Source organism: Xenopus tropicalis, chromosome 8 (assembly GCF_000004195.4).
Source record: "Xenopus tropicalis strain Nigerian chromosome 8, UCB_Xtro_10.0, whole genome shotgun sequence".
In the NCBI taxonomy this organism is placed as follows: Eukaryota; Metazoa; Chordata; class Amphibia; order Anura; family Pipidae; genus Xenopus; species Xenopus tropicalis.
The window spans coordinates 77,259,743-77,280,579 of NC_030684.2; the positions used below are offsets into that span (position 1 = coordinate 77,259,743).

General features: G+C 38.4%; 1 protein-coding gene across 1 annotated transcript; it reads left to right on the top strand.

Annotated features, from left to right (window-relative positions):
- The first annotated feature begins 9,504 nt into the window (after positions 1–9,504).
- c19orf33 (chromosome 19 open reading frame 33) lies at positions 9,505–19,662 on the top strand. The gene is made up of 4 exons (XM_018096963.2): positions 9,505–9,613; positions 13,958–14,106; positions 17,933–18,004; positions 18,885–19,662. The coding sequence occupies exons 1-4, from the start codon at positions 9,592–9,594 to the stop codon at positions 18,999–19,001; spliced, it is 360 nt and encodes a 119-aa protein (XP_017952452.2). The 5' UTR covers positions 9,505–9,591; the 3' UTR covers positions 19,002–19,662.
- The last annotated feature ends 1,175 nt before the right edge of the window (positions 19,663–20,837 follow it).

The following is a 20,837-nucleotide window of genomic DNA, read 5'->3' on the forward strand; positions in this document are numbered from 1 at the left end:
GACTCTGTCCTAGCACACTCTAGGAGTGTGACTCAGTCAGGGCAATTTAGAAAGAGCAGCTGTTGCTCCAGCAAAGGAGAATTTAGTGGGTTTAGCATACCCCTGGTGCTGTCTGCCTTGCTATAGGGACCACAGTTCAGACACAGGTATCAGGCTAGTAGTTACTCCTGAACCACCGTTGGCTGTAGAGATCCGGTCTAGTAAAGGGTATTTAACCTTGGGACTTCTGGCTAGTTGCTCACATCTATCTCCACTGTACCATTCTACCTCAATTACTGTGAGTATTTACTGATCCCTGTGCTAATAACATTTGTCTTGGACAATAAAGAGTTAATTAGTTCATCTGCAAGAGCTCCTGGCATCCTATTACTTAACACACTACACAGTACCAGTGGGAGTTGTAGTACAACTACATCGTTCAGTTAACCTTCCACTTAGTGAAGGCCCACTCCTTTGAAAGAGAGTCCCAATATGCCCCATGCTCTAACCATAGCCTGGCGTTTAAAGTGCTTTCTAGCCAAAAAGGAGTTACACTTCCTTAGCAGAGGCAGCTGAGGTGCAGGCAGGGGCAGAGCACCTTATCCACTTGTTCTGTTGGATCATACTGTTTGCACGTAAGGTTGCTGCTTGCCAAATAAAAATGACGCATGATGCTGTTATCTTTGGACTATGGATATTGGTTGGTTCGCCAATGGTACAGGTTAGACAATGCTGACCAGGGCATGCTGCACTGGCAGAAGTAGAAGTGGAGGGCTAGTAACAATAGAAAGGTGGCTTCTTGAACAGCTTTTATCCTTTCCCCTGGCCCGTGTGCCAGTCAGAACCTAGGGGTTTTTTTTTTTTGCATTATTAAAACTTAACTTTTATTATGTTATAGAATGCCCCATTCTATGCTTTTATTTAATTTTTATAGTTTTTTAATTATTTGCTTTTCTTCTCTACCAGCTTTCAAATGAGGGTTACTGACCAGGGAGCAAAAACTTTTGGTCTGTAAGGCTACAATTTTATTGTTATTGTTACTTTTTTTTTTATTTATCTTTCTATGCAGGCCCTCTACTATTCATATTCCCCATCTTGTTTAAACCACTGCCTGGTTGCTAGGGTAAATAAGAACCTAGCAACCAGAGAGCTTCTAAAATATCAAACCATCTCATATTAAATGGTAATTTAGAGGTAAACTATCCCTTTAACTTGATTGTGATTGTGTTAATATTGTTAAAGAGAGATTGGATTAATTTGGCAGTAACATTCTTAATTCAACTTTCAGATGCTGAAAAAAAAATATTGGAATAGGGATTTTTTTTAACTCTCTCTGATCTCCAAACAAACATTTTTCCCACTTAGTTATCTGTACACAAGCTGTGGATTAATAACTTCTCTAAGTGATAATCTGTTGTATAATCGTAGCAATCCAATTTAAATGTAATTATAATGAACACATGTAAGCCTGGGATTAGTTTAAGAGGAAGTGTGAAATAAAGATTGTACTGAACATCGAGCCATCTGAAATGATGGTTTTAAGGCATACTCACTGATTATTCACATTAATTTAATTTTTTACACTTATGAGAGTACTACTTATTGTCCAGCATTCTTCTAAATATCTACATTATGATTATTTAAAATCTAAAGAAGCACCAGCAATTGAGATATTTAAACTGTGTCTATCAAGCTGCTGATGTTAGGTTGAGCAGCTGTTAAGTTTTTGCATCTTGAATGAGTTAATAATGACAAAGACAACTGTCAAAACTGATGAAATTGTGTTACTTCAACATTTTGACATAACATTGAAAACATGTTGGTATTAAGTGGAGTAAAAAAACGATAAACTGTCGTTCAGATGATTTTTGAATCTGTTGTATAATGGTTTTCTGGCATTAACAATGTTTTTAATTCAATTTGACAAATTTGTTTTAACACCACTTTTTGTCAATTACCAACCTCTGTTATTGATTTACAATCCCCAGTTAGCTTCCATATTTACATCAGGTAGGGCCACATACAGCCTATAGCCTTTTTCCTGAGCAGCTAAAAATGCCAAATTTTCTGGAAAAATACTGGCTTTCCTATCCTTGTTATCTTTGTATCTTTTCTCCTATTGATTACGTTGCCATCATGCAACCCTATGCACAACCATTCTACAGACATAGAATCACTACATGCCTTGTATCAATACAATTTGTAAAGAAACAGTCAGAGAGGCTTGGAATGCCGTTTCTTTTTAAAGGGTGAGCATGCCAGTGACCAGAACTAGATGTGTAACAATGTGGTATATAGAAACTGACCCCTCAGCAACACTGCAATTCATAGATGTTTTGCCAGTTGATATGTTAAAATGTAATCAAACACAAATTTGCCTAAACTTTCTGGGTCCTTAGTATTCCTTTCTAAATATTTATAACACAAAAAACATCTGAAAACATTTAAACACTCTTTTGTCTTTTGGCCTGTATGGTAAGCAATTCAAAAGTGTTACTGAGGGATATTCACACATCAAAAGTATAAGCCAAGAAGTGCAAAAAAGGCCCCAGTATCACAGGGGAATTGCAACAAACTTACAAAAAAGCACTCCAAAAATAGGATAAAAAACAATTTTATCCATCATTATATATACAAACCCCATGCGTCTTGGTGTTACGCGTTTTGTGCAAGTTTTTTTATTTTAAGTCTATATGGTAAGCATACTCATGCACTTATCCACACTATAATCAGCTAGTTGGTTATACAACTAGCTTTGCATTCTCTCGCGTTTTCATGCGTATATCGGCTACATGTGCCTGCACCCGAGCGTATTCCATTCATTCGGGTGCAGGCACAAGTAGCAGGCGTAGGGCTGAATTTTCGCCAAGCATTTTTCCGCTTGCCGAAAATATCAGCCCTACGCCTCGTGTGGCATCAGCCTTAATTTCTAAGCTTGCAAGCTGCAGAAAAACTACAGAAGAACTAATGATCTTTCCGCCTAAGCCTGGTCCTACCCCCCCCTTTTCTATCTCTATTGAAGGCACCCTCATCAACCCTGTCAATTCGGCACGCTGTTTGGGGGTGATATTTGATTCTAGTCTCTCCTTTTCTGACCACATTAACTCCACTGTCAAAACCTGTCACTTTTTCTTACGCAATATTGCCAAAATCCGTCCCTTTCTCTCTACTGCAACAGCTAGGCTGCTCATGCATGCCCTCATCTTATCCCGACTGGACTACTGCAACCTGCTATTAACCGGCCTCCCTAACTCCCATCTTTCCCCCCTACAGTCTATATTAAATACTGCTGCCAGAATTCTCCTCCTCTCATCCAGGAGAGTTCAGGCCCCTCCCCTGCTAAAGGCCTTATCGTGGCTTCCTATCAAACAAAGAATATCCTACAAACTTCTTCTCTTAACTTTCAAAGCCCTCCATTCCTCTGCTCCTCACTACATCTCTTCTCTTGTGTCTCTGTACGTCCCTGGCCGACTCCTTCATTCCTCGCAGAGCAACCGTTTGGCTGCGCCCCCCACTACTACTGCGGTTTCCTGCCTCAAACCCTTCTGCCTTGCTGCTCCTTACATCTGGAATGCCCTCCCTGATTTCCTCCGGAGAGAATCCTCCCCCAGTCTTTTTAAAACCAAACTAAAAGACTACCTTTTGGAGCACTCGCCCAGCACCTGATCTGGGAATCAGCACTTATATTGTACTGTCACCCACTGTGACCTACAGCACTTATATTTGCCTATTTGTGTCTGTAAGTTACCCTCCCATATAGATTGTAAGCTCTACGGGACAGGGACCTCCATCCTCTTGTGCCTTTGACTCTTAACTTATTGCAACTGTTACTTTATCTTGTATTTATTTGTATTTATTGTTATACTTTGTATTTATCTATTATCTTATTAACCCCCTGTTTGTATTAATGTATTCTACTGTACAGCGCTGCGTACATAAGTACTACCGTCCTCACTAGGGATGCACCAAATCCACTATTTTCTGAATCTTTCATGAATGATTCCCAACGGTGTCTGAACACTAATTTGCATATGAAAGTGTTAAATTGGACCATCACATGATTTTTAATGTTGCATGTGGTTTAGCCAGGCACCTGATTTTGCCCAAATCCCAGTCCTGCTGCAAAACACTGGTATTCAACCAAATCCCAAACCTAATCCAGTGCATAGTGTTCACCATAGTAAATGGCGAACTACCCCTTTAATGTTGGCATGGCATTTTCAGTTTAATAGTATCTGTTAGAAGGGTTCCTTTATATGGTACAATACTGAGAAATATAAACAGACACATTAATAAATAATTTGACAAACAGTGGATGCTGATAATACAAAGGTAGCTTTAACTAAATGTTTATTAATATGGTTTTAGACCACCATGCACACATAACACATCCAGGTTTGTAGCTAGAGGTATAGGTGCACTTGAAAAATGTATTGCATGGCTGTCTCCATATACTGACCCAAAACTATAAATTCACCGTTATTCACCGTGATTCTCAATCCCATTCTCTCTATCCAGTAGACAGAGAGAATCTACTGGCCCAATCCATCATTTTTAGTACTTACTAAATCCTCCCCAAAAGACTTGCTGAACACTGAACTAAATTAGAACCCTCGTTTGCATATTACAATGTGATTACGTTACATCGACCATTACAACTATGTACCACAGTTAAATCTAAATTTTGCTCAAAGTGCTGAGAAATTGCCAAATCACAAACAGCCCTGGATTTGGTGCATTTCAACACTTAGGGGCTGATTTACTAACCCACGAATCCGACCCGAATTGGAAAAGTTTCGACTTGAAAACGAACATTTTGCGACTTTTTCGTATGTTTTGCGATTTTTTCGGATTCTGTACGAATTTTTCGTTACCAATACGATTTTTGCGTAAAAACGCAAGTTTTTCGTATCCATTACGAAAGTTGCGTAAAAAGTTGCGCATTTTTCGTAGCGTTAAAACTTACGCGAAAAGTTGCGCTTTTTTCGTAGCGTTAAAACTTAACGCTACGAAAAATGCGCAACTTTTCGCGTAAGTTTTAACGCTACGAAAAATGCGCAACTTTTTACGCAACTTTCGTAATGGATAGGAAAACTCGCGTTTTTACGCAAAAATCGTATTGGTAACGAAAAATTCGTAAAGAATCAGAAAAAATCGTAAAACATACGAAAAAAACGCAAAATACCGATCATTACGAAAAAAACGCAATCGGACTCCATTCGACCCGTTCGTGGGTAAGTAAATCAGCCCCTTAGGGTCTGATTTACTAATCCACGAATCCGAATCCCGAATGGGAGAAAATCGGATTGGAAACGAACATTTTGCGATTTTTCGTAAATTGTGGCGACTTTTTCGTAGCCATTACGTCTTGCTCGGAAATTGTCGCAACTTTTTCATAGCCATTACGACTTGCTCGTATATTGTCGCGACTTTTTCGTATTGAGCGCTCGTAAACGGCGGGCAAACCTTTGCGACTTTGCATGATTTTGGAAGCCTCCCATAGGACTCAATGGCACTCTGCAGCTCCAACCTGGCCCAAGGAAAGTCTCCCATAGGGCTCAATGGCACTCTGCAGCTCCAACCTGGCCCAAGGAAAGTCTCCCATAGGGCTCAATGGCACTCTGCAGCTCCAACCTGGCCCAAGGAAAGTCACGATACTGAAGCTTGAATGATTCCGAAACTTTTGTACTCAGTATAACGGCTACGAAAAAGTCGCAACAATTTACGAGCAAGTAGTAATGGCTACGAAAAAGTTGCGACAATTTACGAGCAAGTCGTAATGGCTACGAAAAAGTTGCGACAATTTACGAAAAAATCGCAAAATACCGATCATTACGAAAAAAACGCATTCGGACGCTTTTCGGACGTTCATGGATTAGTAAATGTGCACCCTAGGGGCACATTCATGAAAACACAAGTTCGAATCCTGAATGGGATAAATTTGGATTGGATACGTTAATTTCTTAAGATCGCAAATATCACGAATATGCTTATGAAGAAAATCGTATTAGTCACAATAATATCGCATCCCATAGGAATCAATGGCACTCTGCAGCTCCAACCTGGCCCAAGGAAAGTCACGATACCGAAGCTTAAATGAATCCGAAACTTTCTTACTTAGCGCAACAATACGATTTTGTTGCACAAATTTTGTCGCAAGGTACAAAAAAGTTGCCGAAAATACGCCCAGAGCGTCCGTGGATTAGTAAATGTCCCCCTTAATGCGATCTTTTTAAATAAAAAAAATAATCCATGTAAAGGGGGCAAATAATTCCCCTGAACGTAGTTATGTTCTGGTTATGTGACTGCAAAGCAATCTTTCTGAACTGTTGAATGTCAGATACACTCATTTGGGCCTGAGAGAGCAGATATAAATAGAGAAATAGATGAATGCATTTAGAACATTTTGATTTCCTGGCTTAGTGGGCCTGTTAATAGCAAAGGGAACCATCACCAAGAATAAGAAGAATTTTTGCATGAAATAACCAGTAACACCACAAGATGAAAAACATTCTATATATGTAAATATCATGCACTCTTACTCTGCCCTTTACTCTTCTAAAACAGGCTTGTTTATTTTAGGGTCTATTGCTCAAATTCAGGTTTTTTTTTGTATATCTTGAGCTAAACAGGGCAAACAGGAAACTGAAGTTCCTCCATGTTTGTTGCATGTGAATAGATAATTAAATTAACATTATATGCCCCCTCCCTCCACCCTCTGTTGTGACTGTTTTGCTAGCAGAAGTCCATTGTGCAGGGGGATTATCTATGGAATGGTAATCTAGTTATTTGTTGGCACTAATTAGATAAGATGAAAACCTGGCCCCTTAAAAAGCAAACTAGATGTGTTTTTCAATCCAGAAAAAGAATGTAGTAGAACAAGATGAAATTATTTTTTAGCAGCATACCAAACTTAAATGTATTTAAAGCATGCACAAAATACAGCTGTCAGGGTAAAAAAAGTTTTATTAGACAAAGCTGGCAGTGGAAACAAAGGGAGATAATACAGTAGAGCCTGTTTACCTGCAGAGGTAAAGTTACTGTGCCAGCCCACATTGCACAGAGAAAAGGTCACTGTTATTGTTGGATTCTTCCACTCCTTGAAATGATATGACTAATTGTTTGCTAACCAACATTATGAGTTCAGCTCACACAGGCTGTACAGATAAAGGATTTATAGTTAGATTTGCAGTTAGAATTACATGGCTTAAGGGTGTAACCATCTAATTAAATAGAGAAATAAAACTCTTTTTTTATCTCTTCTGTATTTGATCAAATTGCAATACACAGGGGTCTAGCAACTTCTATGCCCCACCCCCACTGCATTGTGAAAAGTAGAATATTTTGTTTTCTTTTTTTCAAAGGAAAACTATACCCCAGAATGAATACTTAACCAATAGATAGTTTATATTATGTTAAGTGGCCTTATAAAGAATCTTGCCAAAATGGAATATATATCAATAAATATTGCCCTTTTACATCCTTTCCCTTGATCCACAATTTAGTGATGGACTGTGTGATCCCTCAGAGATCACATGACCAGAAATGTCTGCCCTGGCTTGTTGTGTGCACTGTGAATCCTATGATCCCAGGAGGCGGCCCTTAATTCTTAAAATGGCAATTTCTATTTAGGAGTACCCTATAGCACATACTACTAAAGAAGTATATATTTATGCAAATAGTTTAGATGAAGCAGGGTTTTACATATGAGCTTGTTTATGCAATATATTTTTATAAAAGCCTACATTGTTTGGGTGTATAGTTTCCCTTTAACTGTGAAAAAGGGCTTAACAATATGTCTGTGAAAGGAGCTTTCATTGTTCTGCCACCACATGAATGTGCCCCAGTTTCTCTGTTTCACTCTCTCTTTCTAGTGTGTTAACATTATATCCAGAGTAGCAACAGGGGTGTAACTATAGATGCCCGTGTGTGCCCTAATATATATGCAGAGTGCATAAAGGAGAAGGAAAGTCTAAATTAGCCAAATGTTAGGCACCCCCCAGTGACTATAGTAGCTTACTTGATAACCCAGGCTGGTGCTTCTAGTAGCAGAAAACTGTACCAACCTGGGGTATTTCTATAGAAATCTTTCACAATCTTTCTTCCTCATCTTTTTACCAGGGCACGGGCATAAGCATGTACACTAGAGTGAAAAAGCCGCCTTTTTGTTCAAAGTTCTTCTTTCACTATACTGCGTGTGCGACCCCAAAATGGAACAAAAAGAAGTAAGAAGACTCAGAAGATGGCGACGAGGATCTTCTGCAGAAATACCCTGGGCCGGTGCAGGAACACCCACCCAGGGTATCAGGTAAGCAATCTTAATCACTGGGGAGTGCCCAACATTTTGGCATTTAAATATTAGTGCATACTGTTGCTAAGGGTTTAATGATTTTAAAAAATTCCTAGAGCTCCTGTGCAAAGGGCAAGCCTGTGTAAAGTGTAAGTGTTGTCCAACACAGTGGATTGTATAGCGTAGCGTAGGAGTGATGGACAACTAATTTGCTGATTACCACACAAAGCTCTAAATGTTACATTCAGCCTTGCACTGGCACTTTGCACATTCTCAATATACTAGTATAGTTGCTAAATTATTTTAAAGTATAAGAGTACATTTGTAGCAAACAGAAAGGGAGAGTGTTGATCTGGACCAACTGATTGTACATCTGCTCCATGATATGAATATATTGCCCCAGAATACATAATAAAACTTGTCTGGAGATAGCTGTAAATAGCTGTGTTACTTTCACCCAAGTTACCACATGCAAACACACTCACACACAAAATGTTGGTAATGGTTTTTGATCATTTTACTGGTGAGAACTAGAAAAACATTACTTGTGTGGATAAAATCTGAAATGGACAGTGTAGTCCCTTAACTGAGCCTCTTTATTCAGCTGAGCATCACTGAAACATTTATTTAGGACAACGTTGTCTCTGTAATCCCAGATGGGATAGCCAAGCCAAGCTCTATTTGAGGAATGTGATGTTTGTAAACCATCTGAGAATGGAAGCATGCCACCAGGCAGTGTGCTGTGCCCTATTTTGGGTGATAACTATTTGCCTACACAAATAGTTAAAATGTATAAAAAATGTATCCCCTCTGACAGACATTCATTGTATGCCAACTGTGTGCTGCATGATGACAGGTAGTGCCTGTGGTTTCCTGTTGGGAGGAAGCACAGCATGCTTCTCTGCCAATTTCAGGTAATATTTTGACATGTCTGAATATTTCGTTATTTACATTTAATCTTTTAATTTGATAGTCTAACTTTCAGTGGAATAGAGGGTGGACATTTTCCCATTTTAGCCATTGTTTCTATGTACATGATGCACTTGAGAATAAATGATTTATCTCCCTGAAAGAGCATATGTTGCCTGCACAATAACCTGTCTGTCTCTGTAGACTGTAACCAGATATTTTTAGCTATGTTGGAAAAAACACCTGGCTGTTTGGTGTTTCTCTGCATACTTCCAACAAGAAGCACCTCCTCTCTTCTCCCCACCTAAATCTCATTTCAGATCATAGTCCAAGACACACCCATCTCTGAAATACCAGCTCCCAAAGCGAGTAACTGCAGTTACACTCTGCATCCCTCCCAGGCAACACTCACCATGGATTTCAACTTGGCTGCAGGTAAAATATGAACACCTACTCTTCTATCCACTGCATATCCCTTCAATGCTATCTCTTCAATTCCCATTTTATATACATTATTCATTGCTTGTTTTTTAAACATTTTCTACTTGGCCATCTTTCTTACTTGTGACCAGTTTATGTTGCAGGGCCAAAATGCACTGATGCCAGTGATGCGATGGGTTATCCCCTCTTGAGCTTAATGGGGGTTATGTAATAAAATGCACTAAGTTTGCCCAGGAGCAGTAACCCATAGCAACCAATCAGCAGATAGCATTTACTGGTCACCTGTTTACCTGTTACTCCAAAAGACAAAAGTAGTAATAATAGATATGCCATGCTGAAAATGCAGCCCCTCTTGGGGTAAAGAAAACTAAAGAATATGTCTATTCATAGACTCATTCTGATGACACTGACATGATAATGGGTGAGTTGCTCTTAGGAGCAAAGTATATTAGACACAGAGTCATATCAGTTTAACCTACAGTCAAAGAGTTGTGATAATGTCACAGTTAATTACCATATCAACCCAGTTTTGACATGTTTATCACTCTGTCCTTGTTCCCAGGGCCAGAATACTACTGACAGTGGCATATTATGGGTCAGTCCCATTTAATGATAATGATACTTTTACTGTTAATGTTTTTATCCTTTTGGCCAAAGTGTAATAACAGATATAAAATGGTTTTATGTCATTCACTTTTATGATACTCTGTGAGGTTACATATATTTTTATTGCTACTTTTTTTTTTTTTTTTATCTTTCTATTCAGTCCCACTTCTATTCGTATAGAATAGAAGTGGGACTGAATATTCGTATGTCTCAATATCTGGTTGTAAGGGAAACAAGACCCTAGAAACCTGGTAGCTGCTAAAATTCTAGACTGGAGAGCTGCTGAACAAAAAGCTAAAATAACCGAAAAACCACAACAACAATAAAAATTTAAAACAATTGCAAACTGTTATTATCAACGTCTTTGTCATCCTAAAATTGAATTCAAAGGTGAACCACCCCTTTAAGATCAAGCCGAACTGTGTGCATTTATTTACTGAAAGAAATATCAATATTTTTATTACATTTGAAGATTGCAATAGTATTTCTTTTTACTAGCATGAACCTCCAAAAAATATATTCCCTAATATGCTCTAAATATAGCGAAGCCCTATACTCTTTCTCTGACTATGGGTAGCAGGCTTGGACAAGCTACAGAAAAGATTAATTGTTCAAACCTATCAATAATGCAGCACTTACTATTATTATTCGTTAATCTAAACGAGCATCCAAACTGAAGTTTATACTTAATAATATATTTTTCACATATCAGTAGTTTATTATTGATTTTTAGATGTACACTGTAAATATTTTATTAGTGTGCTTCTTTTTTCCTACTGCAGACAATTCAACCATGCTATGTAGGGTGCATTGCAAATGACGGACTCATGCTACTATCACTCACATCATGACTGTGTTGTTTGCAGCCAGAAAAATATGTTAGGTTGAGGAACTTGCAAATAAATCATTAAAAATACAGGTATGAACAAATGTAAGGAAAAACATTAAAGATTTTTTTAAACAACCACTAAATTTAAGTAGATTTTTTTTAATAATAGGAACAGTTGACAGGTTATATACCTTTATCTGTCCGTGAAGCAGTGTTTCCTAGTTGTTTGTGGTCAGTAGAATTTTCCTTTATTCAGTGTATCCTTAAAGGAATAACATACCGTCAGAAGGAATACTCAACCAACAGATAGTTTATATTATGTTAAGTGGCCTTTTAAAGAATCTCGCCAAACTGAAATATATATATCAGTAAATATTGCCCTTTTACATCCTTTCCCTTGATCCACCATTTAGTGATGGGCTGTGTCCTCCCTCAGAGATCACATGACCAGAAATAATGCAGCTCTAACTGTAACAGGAAGTAGTGTGGAAGCAAAAGACAGAACTCTGTCCATTCATTGGCTGCTGTGGCCTAGCATGTATGTGTGCCTTGGCTTGTTTGTGTGCACTGTGAATCCTATGATCCCAGGAGGCGGCCCTTATTTCTTAAAATGGCAATTTTCTATTTAGGTGTACCCTACCTGTGCAGGCACAGGTAGGAGGTGTATGGCGGCATTTTCGGCAAGCAGTTTTTCTGCTTGCCAAAAATATACGCCATACGCCTGGTCTGACATTAGCGTTAAAGTTGAACTATCATGAACAGGAATCTGCTTAAAATAGCTAAGTTCTGACAGACAGCTTGTGTTCTGAGCAGAGGCCAAACCATTCTTGACAGTCATCTCCCCACCTGCCCATATTTTCTGTCTGTTAGTAAACCTGGAAAAGACTTTGAAGTAGGTCTAAAAATTCAACCCAATTCCCCCTTATATTGTCTGACACTTTCCCTCTCACTTACCTGAGTCACTAACAAACACATACAACATTATTTTGGTTATTTGTGAGAAAAACGTAAAAGAAGCCACATATCACTTGCTTTGCTGAGCAACAATCAAGTTATTTGGCATGAAGGCTCAGCAATTTGAAACATACATGCCAAGTAAGCTGGCAGGTGAAGCTGGGAGTTTAACAATTACTTGAGGGCATTCACTTGCACATTCCCATAAAACTACAATTTTCTTTTTGTATAACTTATAAATAAATGTTGTAGGAACAATAACTTGCATTACTGTTGAATAACATTATAGTCACTAAGTATACAAGCTAATCAATAACAGAATATATGGCCACTTTGTAAGAATACATGGACTGGCTTTGGGCAGGGTTATAAACCATTATCATACACTAGAATTTTTTTTTTTTTTACTTTGTTTCCAAGCTGTGGCCAGTTTGTAAAGGTTTTCCATGGTTTGCACAGTTCAGCCTCTCACCATGGCACATGGGCTGGGCACTGATCCCCGTAGCAGACTAAATGCTACAGACTGACCAGGTGGCCTGATTAGCTGGCCAATTAAGAAGCCCAAAAGCCTCATAAATCACATAGGGTTTATGAGGGGGCCCCATGCTTCCCAATGATACCAAACAGGGACTACCTATACCCCCCAGTTAAGAGGGATAGTTTCGGGGGGACTGCGACATAGGACACCCCTCATGTTTGGTATCATTTTGATCACCCACATATGGGTTAAGACAAGCCCCTATTATCATAATAATATTGGGTACTGGCAAGTACCAATATTGTATGACCAGAAACTGGCAGGAGAGCAGTCCCAGCAGTAGGATAAAAAAAGGGCACAGACCCAGGTACCAGTTAACTCATATTTGAGGCTCCATGTTTTGTGAGTTCACTGTTCCTAACTCTTGCCTCAGGAGGGCACAAGATATTCGGTAACGTACTCAGGGTTTCTCTGTGTTTTTTATCCCCTTTTATTTTATTGACTGTTTTGCATGTATATGTCTCTTTTTGTAAAATCTTGTTAAATTGCACTGTTACCTTTGTAATATTAAATATAAAATTTAATAAGTTCTGTCCTTTGGCTCTATAAAGATCCCCACGTACCTCGTTTACATGTGAATACATTAACTGCTTGGCTGGTTGTATGTGTGTGGAGAAAGGGGGCCAGTCCAGTTCTGTGTAACTAGTAATTAACTAGTGGACTGTCAGTAGGAAAGTGTGTATGTAAATTAACTTGGCTGCTGATGTATTTGTGGAAGTAGTAGAACTATCCCTCACTACAGTAAGAAAGTTTATGTGATATATTTGTGTATTAGGTTTCTATCGCCTGTTAATGATAGATGGTGGTAACGAATAATTATTTGTGGCGGTGGTGTGTTTGGGGGTGCTTGATGCTAGTCTAACCTGTGTGAAAGGTGTCTGAGTGTAACCCCTTGTTTCCCCATCCCGGTGTCAGACGTGTCTGGCGTGTTCCTGACACTGGCTATTGAAGTAAGATTTGTATTTGTATGTGTAAATTGCAGAAGGGTGACTGTCAACTGATGTAAGCCTGCTGGTGGGCAGCACAAAACCCAAATGCAAAAGAGCCTGAAGTGCTGTGTATATGATGATATAAAGAATATAAACAATAAGCTGCTTTCTGGTTATATCAACAAATACAGCTTCATTAGCACCCAGCCCGGCTCCATTCCTTTACTTCCCCTTTGTACATGTTTACCCTTGAGGGGGTGTGGCCTCATGACATGCCACAGCAAATTAGCTTTCACTGTTCTCTGTCACTCACACATTTCTGCGTCACTGATGCAGACCAGGGAGCCAGAGATTCTGGAGGGTGGGGGATGAGAGGTTGTTCCAATAATTAGCCATAATTTTGTAACTGTGCAACATTTTTAAAATCTATAAATTGTCAAAATGTTTGTCTAGACTGTACAACTTAAACTCTCCCTTCACAGCTGTGGACTCCCCAAAATGTCAAGAGCCAGCAAAAAAGCCTTGTCATGGTGGCGATGGAAAACATGATCATAAGCATGGCCATGGACATGGACATGGACACGGACATGGACATGGAGAACATGGAAGTGAACACTGCAAGGGCCATAAGGTACAGTTACCACTACTAATTATTAAAATTCTATACTGGTGCAAGGATAATATTGTCTTAAGTGAGTATTAACAATAAAATCAAAGTAACTTATTGGAAAGTCTGCAAAAAAATTCCAAGTGCCCATAATTCCACACAAAGTGCCAAGCTATTTCACTGCACTTTACAATAATGATTGGGAAAATGTATACAAAAAGATAGAGGGCTCTGCTCCCAGTGGCAGATGGGACTGGAATGAAAGTGAAAGTACTTCCAGCCATGAAGAGTAACTATAAAGCATGCAAAAGGCCCATGGTACCCTGTAATAGTATTACAGTAGCCAGTCCTGTTTGTCCCCACCACCCCACTTCCCTTCCAGTGGCAGCCCTGCTAAAAATAAATGGTCAAAAGTGATTAAAAGTCAGCTTAATATTTTACTGTGGTTAAACCCAGTGCCTACCAGTAGTGCACATGTTACCCAATGACTTGCTACATTTATGCCAGTACAAGACTTTAAGAAACAAAATATACAAAGTTTGCTTCCTAAAACAAACCTTAGCTGTTTTTTCCACTTGACCTACACTTTCGGTAAATCCAAAATATCCTAGTTACTGGACAATCCCACCTCCCAACATTTGGAAATACCAAACAGGAGCTTTTAATGCCATGTTGGGATGCACTAGAAGCATCTCCAATCCACCCCATTGCCTATTAACTTAAGCAGAATTTATAATTTGTATAGAATTGCAACCCAACTTGCCAGTAAGCATGCACCTTAGGTTTCTTAGGTATTCTATTATTCTGATCTGCCCCAGGGGATAGTAAGGTGTTATGGAGTCATAGTAGCATGACCAAGTTCACAGTATACAACATTTATTGTTTAGCTTCATTATTGCCTTGAGATCATAAGTCACAAACACCAAACAAAAGCAAGGACTCCTGTAGCAACCCTGTTTAGTTTTTTATGTTAGTAAGTATTTGGATGTCAAAATGACATCCAAAATACAATAGGTATATCAAAACATACTAAACTTGATGTCCCTTGATGTGGAACATTCACATGGTTTACATGCACAATGTAGTCCCTATCATAAACTGTTCCATTATTTGTGGCACAAAATTTATAAAAATAATTTACAATAGTTGAACTTCCCCCTTAACTGTAGGTATACCTCCAAGTTCCTTTTATTACCCACGTTAAACAATAGAAATACCTCCTCACTCATACTTTCATTTTGGAAGAGAATACATTTACTTTAGGTCCCTTAAAGGAACAGTAACACCAAAAAATTAAAGTGTATAAAAGAAACTAAAATATAATGTGCTGCTGCCCTGCACTGGTAAAAGTTGTGTGTTTACTTCAGAAAGTCTACTATAATTTATATAAATAAGCTGCTATGTAGCCATGGAGGCAGCCATTCAAAGGAGAAAAGGCACAGGCACATAGCAGATAACAGATAAAACACTATTGTATTCTACAGAGCTTATCTGTTATCTGCTATGTAACCTGTGCCTTTTCTCCTTTTTTCCAACTTGAATGGCTGCCCCCATGGCTACACAGCAGCTTATTATATAAATTATAGTAGTGTTACTGTAGCAAACACACCAGTTTTACAAGTGCAGGGCAACAGTGCATTATATTTTTATTACTTTAAAGCTCTTTCATTTTTTAGTGTTACTGTTCCTTTAACAATGAAGCCCTTCCCTATATCTCAGTTCTGATCGCAAAATACACTGCTTCGTCTGTCTTCTCATCACTTTATCTATATTCCTTTTGTTTTAAATGTACCCTTAACCTCTTTAGGGCCGTGGCAGACGGGGAGATGAGTTGCCCGCAACAAATCTCTCTTGTCACGGGCGACTAATGTCCCCGAAATTCCATCCCACGGGGAGATTAGTCGCCCACGACACGGGAGATTTGTTGTGGGCAACTAATCTCCTGCGAGTAGGGCCCTCTGATCTTATCTTACTCTGTAAACCCTTGTTTGTTAAATAATTGTTAGATCCCTGTTTGTTAGAAATTGATATAAATTTCTATAAATTTGCTGGAGCTATATAAATACATGATGATGGGGGTGAGGCATATGGTTTGAATAGGTACCCAAAACAAAAGTACATTTTTTGTAAAAAGCAGGTAGCCTGATTTATATAAATCATTATTAAAAAAAAGTATATTGGATAATGAGGTTAGAAAAAAATTCATATAAAATAATAAAAATAGGAGTCATTGCAATAATATTTACAAAGTACAGATTCATTGGAGATATCTGCCCCATAGAGCTTACAGTATAAGTGAGTGGGTAACTTACAAACACAAATAGAAGGATAATAAGTGCTGCAGGTTACAGTAGTTGACACTGCACTATAAGGGCCAGAACTGGGTCAGATGTTGTGCAAGTGCTCCAAGAGGGATGATCTCTCTGAAGGAAATCAGCTGTGGACCCCCTACACAAAATTGTGGTAATTAAGTCACTGGATGCGTCCGAGTGGTTGGAGTCGGCCAGGAACGTATGGTAACACAGAAGAGATGTAGTGAGGTGCAGAGAAATGAAGGGCTTTGAGGGTTAAGAGAAGGAGTTTGTAAGTTATTCTTTGTTTTATGGGAAGTCATTATAAGGATTTCTGCAGTGACAGGGCTGTGCTCTCTTGGATAAAAGCGTAGAGACCCTAAAAAAAAAAAAAAAAATATATATATATATCTGTCTAGATGAAAAAGAAGTCAATAGCACATCTAGGGGCTGATTTACTAAGACACGAATTTGAATCTGAATTGGAAAAATTCTGTTTGGAAAACGAACATTTTGCGACTTTTTCGTATTTTTTGCGATTTTTTCGTCGCCGTTATGACTTTTCGTAAATTGTCGCGACTTTTTCGTAACCATTACGATTTGCGCGAAAAGACGCGACTTTTTCGCAACCGTTACGATTTGCTCGTATCTTGTCGCGACTTTTTCGTATTAAGCACTCGTAAGCGGCGGGCGAAACTTTCAGACTTAGCATGATTTTGGAAGCCTCCCATAGGACTCAATGGCACTCTGCAGCTCCAACCTGGCCCAAGAAAAGTCACCATACTGAAGCTTGAATGAATCAGAAACTTTCGTACTCGGCGTGAAAAAGTAGCGACAATTCGTGCAAGTCGTAACGCTACGAAAAGTCGCGACTTTTCGCGAAACATTCGGAATGGCTACGAAAAAGTCGCGACAATTTTCCGAAAAATCGCAAAATACCGATCATTACGAAAAAAACGCAATCGGACGCATTCGGCCCGTTCATGGATTAGTAAATGTGCCCCCTAGTGTAGAAAAATTAATGTTTTCTTTCTTTTTCATATTTAATCTGTGTTTGATGAACAGGCAGTGTAATACAGGTATTTGCATTCACACTTTAATTACTACATCCTATTATCCATTTTACCATTTGCTCAGTGTTTTAGCAGTTGTCACTGTAACACACAAACATTAAAGTTAATGTCAGACAGAAAAAAATGCCAGTGCCATCCCATTCTGTGCAAGGCTGCAGTTAGTGACACCCTTTTGTCACTGCTATCAAGGGGGGATCTTGGCTGGAAATTTCACACTTGAGCTGGTAAGAAAATGGATGAGGTTATAGACATTGTATAAGACACGTGAATGTCTTCGACAGATCCAAGGATGAACAAAAGGGTTCTGAATTTTATTTCAGAAATGCTGGTAGGCATGTGAGAGCCAGGGATTTCTTTGATATAAGTGACAAGCATAGGCAGCTTTGATTTATCCTGCAGGGGTACTTTCACAGTTGAAATGTAAAAGTCTTAAAAACAAACCTTTATTTACTAATTTACTACTGAAATCGTATTTTATACTGACAGGGTGGCCACGAACACTCTAGCAGTGATTCCAGCAGCTCAAGCAGCTCCAGTGGAAGTGAATGTGAGGGAAAGGTAAGTACAAGACATAACCATACTAGAAAAACGCAGACCCCTTCATAAGTGGTAAAGTCTAGTGTGCTATTCTGCAGTATATTAAACACAATTTTCATCTGACAAAATGTTTTCAGGTGAAAAAGAATCACAAAAAATAGTTGGCATTTACCATGACTTTCAAAGGCAGCAGTAGGGGGAAAAATTGGATGTAATGGTTAAGGCTATGTTAAACAGAAGCAAATCACAAAAACCATTACCCTAAAACTATAAACAATCATATCAAATGAGGATCATTACACTACAATTGACTTTCTTCTCCTGGGCTTCCCTTCTGCAATTCTGTAGAAATTCTGTAATGCACATGTGAAGGACCCAGGCTGGTGTTTTTTTTTTAAGAAGAGGAGCACCAGCCCAGGGTAACAGATAAGCAACTTTGATCACTGGGGGGGTGCCCAACATCTTCACCCACCCCCCTCCAGTGATTAGGGAAGCACCAAATCCAGGATTTGGTTTGGTATTCGGACTTTTTTGGCAGGGTTCGGATTCGGCCGAATCCATGGACCTGGCTGAACTGAATCCTAATTAGCATATGCTAATTAGTATTTGGAAGGGTTAAATGTCGCTGCATGAACATGTATATCATGACCTGGATGAATAAAATCCTCCCCAGGCTTATTTGATAGAGAACCTATCTATTAATGAGCCATAATTTTCTGCACACTCCCTACAGCTGCTGTACATGATTTCCACTGCACCTCAAAAATAAAGTTCAAATCACAGCCAAACTATGCCAAGATGGAGTTCCAGAGACATCCAATTAAACACACATAAGCTATAAAATATACATCATGACCTATGTACAGTATTTATGGGTAATGACCTGTGCTTTTTGCTGCAGCCCCACGGAGAAGGCCATGCACACAAGAAGAAGGAAAAGAAGCAGCACAAGGAGAAAAAACCCAAAGACAAGAAAGAAAAAAAGGAGAAAAAGGAACACAAAGATAAAAAGCACTAAACTTAGGCAGCACATGTAATGGGGTACTAATACTGAAATACAAGTTGATTTATATGAAATAACTTCTTTTGAGATTTACAAATATACATGCACAGGTTCAGGATTTTGTTAGATATTTGGGGAAAAAAATTCCCAATATGCATCCGTTATTCTGTGAAGGAAACTTTTATTATGGCATAGATGGACCTTTTCCAAGCACATTTTAATTATTCATTAATTATTTTATCTGTATGGTTTTGGAATTATTACCATTCTAACTGCCTGTTTACAGTCTGCAACTGAAAAAGCTATCTGGATGTAGGGGGTCACTGAACCCAGCAACCAAAAAACAAAGGCTCAGTGAGGATTTACATTAATTGATATGCTTGTTTTTAGTTATCATTTTTTGTTCCATTATGGCTTCCTAATGGCTCTAGCAAACAGATGGCAGCTTAAATTCCAGATGCTGAAGACAAAAGTTATATCATTAAAAAAAACATAAAAATAAAAAATTGATCACAATGATAGAAAACAGGTGACTGCATTACCCTTTAGTTATAAAAGAAAGCCTTGCTATTATACAGGCTGATAACAGGAAGGCTATAAGGTTTTGTCAGGAGTGGAAACTTTAATATGTGTATATGTATAATTGTGACTAATAAAACCCCATTGTCATACTGGATCAAGTGGTGCTTTATATTTAGTGGTCATTTAATTCTATTTCTGGGTGGATAAAATTACTTTGCATACAACTACATATACATACATAGATATACTCTAGCTGTGTTCAGGATGAAACCCCGTTGCTACATTGGATTTTCCATCATATAATCAAACTTCCTCCAGTCTTTAGACAGAATGATGCCCAACAAAACTAGGTTTCAGTTTTAATTGGTGTAGTAAATTAGGACTGGGCCCTTACATGGAAAGGTCTTAAGGTGATACTGACACCAGAAAGTAAATCTTTTTTTTACATCTATCATAACATTGCCTTTGCAAGAACTTTATAATTTTGCCATAAAAATATTTGCCTGAGGTGTTTACATAACCTGTCTGATATATAACTGACAGGTTGGGAAGGGACAGTCAGGTTGGCAAAACAGTCAGGTTTAGGAACTTCAAGTAACAATTACTTACAAAACCAAACCTGTCAGAGTAAAACCGTCAACACGACATATAGGTAACTTTTTATGTCTATTCATATTTTGAAAAGTATTTTTTTCGTGTCAGTATCACTTTAAGTGATTACTTTTCTGTGTTTAGTTTCCTTTTTCTAATCTAAAGTGAAGCCTTTGAAGGTGCCTGAACATTATAACATTAATGCTGAATCGAATCTCTGCCTTGGAGGAAAAAATTAACAATAACAGATCCAATCCAAGGAAACGGATTAATAGAAGCATGCATAAAAACATGGTCTGAAACCAGAAACAAATACAATTTAGCCCCATATCCATCCCCACTAATGCCTTTGGTCAATAATATTGAATTCATCCCCAGCACTATTGACAAGGGATATGAAACAGCATTTGGCCTAAGGGACCTAAAACTGGCACATATAATGAAATCAGCAAATGGGAAAGACCCAGCGATATACCAAAATAAAGCAAATTGGGCTCAAATCGACCACTGGAGATATAGACAAATTCTAGCATGGATGAAAACCCACTCACTAAGTGACACAACTAGATCTAGAGAATTGACAAAATTTGAAACATTATGTGCAATGCCCTTTCCCATACGACATAGTTTAGCTACCCTTTACAAAATACTATTAGAAGAAAAATACAAAACATTACCCAAATATACTAAGGAATGGGAACAAGACCTTAATATAACACTTACGGAAGAAGACTGGAA